We start from the raw sequence: 4732 nt of genomic DNA, 5'->3' as shown, positions 1-4732 counted from the left end.
AAGATGAGAAGACATGATTGGTTATGGATGTACGGATACAAACACTCATCTCAAAATCATGAGGTTGGTGTTGGTTCTTGTACGCTTTATTATGTTCTTTGCCATTTGCTTGCCAAAAATATTTTACTTAAATAATATCAAACACACCAAATAATTTCATTGTTCAGATCAAGTTTGGTAGCCGCTTTTATGGTGATATACCAAAAGGCCCATGCCCCAGCTCACAAAGCAATGTGCTTTTATTTGAGAAATTTTTTTGAAAAAGAATAGAGTGTTCACAACTGACGATCAGTTAGGTAGAAAAGGTCGAATCCTATTTGGCACAATTTTGGCATGTTTCCACCCTTGAAAGCCTAAGCTTTTGGCTTTACCTTTGCAAATTCCAAAGTTCGTACAAGATCGACACTTGAAGGGTCTTACAAAGCTTCGTTGAGGAGGATTGAGGCTTCATGACGGCTTCCGTGATCCCTTCAAGTGATACGCCTGGATAAAGGTGATCGGGAAGCGAGAACTCTACATCACATGTGGATGTCTCACATGGATATATTTATCATTCAAATAGCATCACAATACAAACTATGATGCAAATTACCAATTTTACTATGTGACAAACAAAATGCAAGAAAACTGTGCAGATATGGTTTCTTACAAAGCAAAATTAAATATAGTGTATATAATAGGGAGTGATAGGAGAAATTCAAGCTCATAGTACTCGACAAATTCAACATGCCACATAAGGTGCATCTGGTGGGTAAAGATTATTTATCCTGATAACTCACCAATAACACCACTGTATCATGGTTTCCTCAAATAAAACAACATCATTATCATTTTGACATTCTTGCTGGATTCAAATCATAAAGATTGAAATCAAATCCATCCAAAGTTTTTAACTGCATTATATGGTAGGAAAGTAGACCCCTTAATATATTAGCTAACTAATTTCTTAATATTAAATTGAAAAATTGTTTGGTAGGAGTTCAACAACAAATCCAACTATTAACCCAAACACTGGCGATAGAAAAATAGAAAACTTCTTAAAATCTAGCAATTAAATCCCCCCGAAAATGAAGGTGCCATGGGATTCTGTTTATCGGTAAACTTTTCAACACACATTTAGCTGGGGATTTGAAGAGCAGAGAAAACAAGACTAAAACTAAAAAGGATGAATGATGGCTTCACTTACAGAAACCACCTCCCATGTGTGCAAAACATGCTGTATCGAGCATTATTAGAGATTGTCTGGACTTGATGAGAAGGATCATTTCTGTTTAGAATCATATTCAGTCCCCACTTTTCTCCAATGTAGAAGCATCCAAATTATAGACGTACCTGTAACATGATGAAGAGCATGCATGTTAGCACTTGACCACCACAAGCATTAAAATATTTTTCGCCTGATAGAGACCTATTCCCGTAATGCTAAATCGATCTTTTCACAGCACATTCCACAGTTTACGCATTGGTTACATTATCTGTCAACTCCTTTCATTCAAATGGTTCTGTCAAGGTAGAGGGAGACCGAGTTCCATGTGTTCCAAACAATCCTATTACAAAACATTTCATAAATAGTCTTTGTAGTTACCCTCAGCTCTTAACAATCTACTTTCCCTAGTATGGTTTTCCTCCTAATACGAACCCAAAGTGCCACTCTTTTTATCTGTAAGTTACTTTATTCTGATCCTTCTAAGTTATAGAATATAAATAAGAATTCGAGGAAGTATGTACCAGCAAAGAATGTCACTGTAAGAACGTTCTTCGTTGACATGGTATGAAAAATGAGATACTCCATTCCAAAGTGACCGAGGGCATACACAAATGATAAGAGCGTTGCAAGATATAGAGGCTTGTTGTGGAGGTTCTGTGCACATAAGAGGCATAGTGTACAAGTGAGAAGGGTCCATGTGCCGAAAGTCCTCCCATGGATTTCAGTCACTGCAAGAAACATCATAATCAATTGATCTATATGTCTTTTTTCTTAAAAGCATTTGAATTAGATTATGTACAATACACCGATTTACAAGGTATTGTATTACATTATGTCCAATACCCAGATCACTGCTGTGCAAAGCACACAGGGGGCCACACAACCACTCCAGAAAACAAAAGCTCTACTTTTCTACAATCTTGTGTGGCAAAAGAAAATGTTTCCTTGTTTTCTACAATCTTGTCTCCCTTTTTTACCAATGTTTCCTTGAGAGTCTCCATGGTGAACATATTTTGAACAAGCCACTTCATATGCATGAAAAAAACAAAGCCGTAGAAACTAATGTACATTTCCAGTTAGCCTCCATTAGCACAATGGGGAAGACAAACATTCAATTAATTCAATCAAAGATAATAATAAATAATAATAATAAAGTGGCAGTGGGGATTCTCAAATCTTCCATGACATCTTTTAGCGGTGAGTTCTCGAGCATCGATTCTCTCCTTGGCAACAAAGATTTTATTATGTAAAAGGATCGCTTTCTATACTCTATTTATTCACAAAATGATTGAACATTGAGAGTCATTACTCAATTTCGGACGAACTTCCAAGGATGATGATAATGACAGTAAAATCTGTCAGTCTGACTATCCATCTATCTCTATGCACAATGTCTTTTCTAGCTATATTTTCTTCCTTTCAAACATTACATCAGATTTGCAGGGATGTAACTTCTTCTTCGATTCCAACTAAGATCAATTCATGTCGTTGGCCTTTTGAAGACCAAGTTGATACAACATTTGATTTCCGTTCCTCTCTCTTTCTCTCTCTCTCTCTCTCTCTCTCTCTCTCTCTCTCTCTCTTTTAGTAGATAGATGAGTTACTAAGTGTCTGCGAGAAGAGAGCCATCCGCAGAGCCCAGATGTCCACAAAGCCAAACCACACAGAGCTGAGGCGAACCAAGCCCACGAACGAAAGCCACCATCCGAGGGGATTCATCCTGGAACCTGCTCCAGAGTACCAAGATCTATGAGATCTGCCAAGATGTCAGCTCTGGGCCCACAGAGAGAGACAGAGAGAGAGAGAGAGAGAGAAAACGCAAAGTTGGGAGATGTTGGAGTAGGAAAAACACTATTTTTGATGTATCTTCTTGCTACGGTGTCCATTCCCTTTGTTCTTTGGCTCGTTTCGAAGCTTGCGCGGAGAGCTTTCTAGCTTTGTTCTTTGGCTCGTTTCGAAGCTTGCGCGGAGAGCTTTCTAAAGAGTATCTGCACGTATCATTTGGGGGTCTTGGTAGAACGCTACAAGTAAAAATTCAATTCGGTTGCATGCATCTCATGATCGCTTGCTTTGACTCCTTCTTCAACACAATTACTTGTAAGTGAGCTCTTTCCTAATTCTTGTCATATGGATGATCGTGTTTTCATGAATATGGATGAGTCTCCAAATTCTGCAAAGGATGCATGCATGGTTGAGTCAGTTTCGAGCCCAATAGGGGATGGTAAAAGAAAACGATGTATTGGAGATAATAGTAATGACATGTCTTATGCTGATGCAATGCGACAAGATGAAATTGAGAAAGATGATAGTCATTGGGAACATTTAAGATGCATGGCAAATATATTAATGGAAGATTGTATAAGGGAGAATGTGAAAGTTGCTGAGGAGTTTGTTGACGATGAAGTGGCTAAGGTAGAAATTGATAATAAGGAGTTTTTGGACTCATTTGCTAATTTCTGTGATAAAGGGGTCATATTGTTTTTCATGGGGAAGATACCTTTCCTTTGGATGGTCAAACAATGGTTACGTGGGATTTTACAAGCTGATTGTGTTTAGGATGTTTATGCTGGTCCTCGTGGATTTTATGAGGTTGTTTTGGTATCACAAGAGTATAAAGAGAAATTACTAAATAAATTGCCAGTTTTTTATGAAAAAAGTTTGGTTCATATTGTTCCGTGGAGGCCACTAGTGGAATATCAAGATATATTAAAGCAAGAGTGTCCTGTATGGGTTGAGGTAGAGTGCACATATTCAGTGGTTTGGCCAATATTACGGCCCGTGAGGGAAAAGTTGGGAAAGATCTTGGCGCCTCCTAGTGCTAATGCTCAAAATCGATATCGGATGTGTATTCTTTGGAATACTGCTATAAAGAGGCCAAGTTGTTTACAGATTGCATGCTCTGGTATGCCACCTATATATTTTCGGCTTAAATGGGGTACATTTGCAAGACATTGTTTCCATTGTGGTGTGTTGGGGCATTTTATGGCTGATTGTCCTCAAAAATGAAATAATGTAGTGGAGGTGGTACATGAAGAGCCTACAAATGTAGTGGACATAATGTATCTATGGAGAAGGGCACACAGATTCAACAAACAAATCCCATGCGGAATAAACCATGGGCTCGTCAAGAGGACTATCCAAAGAAATTATCTTTTGATAATAAAGGTAATTTGTATGTTCCTTGGAATAAACGGAAATCGGTGCCTTGTTCACATGAGGAGCCATCAGGGTCTGGAGTTTTGCATTCTCATAGTAATTCATATGCAATCTTAGGGGATTTATTTCAGGATATCGCAGAAACATTAGTAGTGAAGGAGAAAGAGATTTCTCGAATAAAAGGAAAAAGTAAAGTATGAAGATCACCACATGGAATGTGAGGGGTTTGTGTTCTAGATTTAGAATGCATGAGGTTTGGAGGATTGTGTTAAGTGAGCAATGGGATGTTTTATGTGCAGTAGAGCATAAAGATCATCGTAATGTTGGTTTAATTAGTTGTTCTAAGGGTTATACATTATGTTATGCTGG

The 4732-nt window shown here is 38.0% G+C and overlaps 1 protein-coding gene and 1 long non-coding RNA gene across 3 annotated transcripts; one reads left to right on the top strand and one right to left on the bottom strand.

Moving 5' to 3' along the window:
- Nucleotides 1-85: 85 nt before the first annotated feature.
- On the bottom strand, nucleotides 86-2992 carry LOC147847266 (ergosterol biosynthetic protein 28-like). 2 transcript variants are annotated; one of them, XR_015532351.1, is made up of 4 exons: nucleotides 2812-2992; nucleotides 1729-1935; nucleotides 1187-1332; nucleotides 86-513 (listed from the first exon to the last, which is right to left on the bottom strand). XR_015532351.1 is itself a non-coding variant. In XM_087339376.1 (3 exons), exons 1-3 carry the CDS (start codon nucleotides 2924-2926, stop codon nucleotides 1262-1264), a joined length of 393 nt encoding a protein of 130 aa, XP_087195502.1. In that variant the 5' UTR covers nucleotides 2927-2992; the 3' UTR covers nucleotides 929-1261. The 2 variants fall into 2 exon arrangements, 1 of the variants encoding a protein (XP_087195502.1); XM_087339376.1 differs by lacking the exon at nucleotides 86-513 and having other exon boundaries at nucleotides 929-1332.
- On the top strand, nucleotides 1339-1577 carry LOC147847267 (uncharacterized). Its single transcript, XR_015532352.1, has 2 exons — nucleotides 1339-1453; nucleotides 1527-1577. It is a non-coding gene; the product is annotated as an uncharacterized LOC147847267 (long non-coding RNA).
- Nucleotides 2993-4732: the final 1740 nt, after the last annotated feature.

The sequence above is a fragment of the Azolla caroliniana genome, unplaced genomic scaffold (assembly GCF_043228905.1).
Source record: "Azolla caroliniana isolate FFs.n. ecotype wild unplaced genomic scaffold, voAzoCaro1.0.p SCAF_1269, whole genome shotgun sequence".
NCBI classification, from domain to species: domain Eukaryota; kingdom Viridiplantae; phylum Streptophyta; class Polypodiopsida; order Salviniales; family Salviniaceae; genus Azolla; species Azolla caroliniana.
The sequence above is the reverse complement of the archived record's forward strand: the minus strand, read 5'-3'. Positions and strand labels throughout refer to the sequence as shown.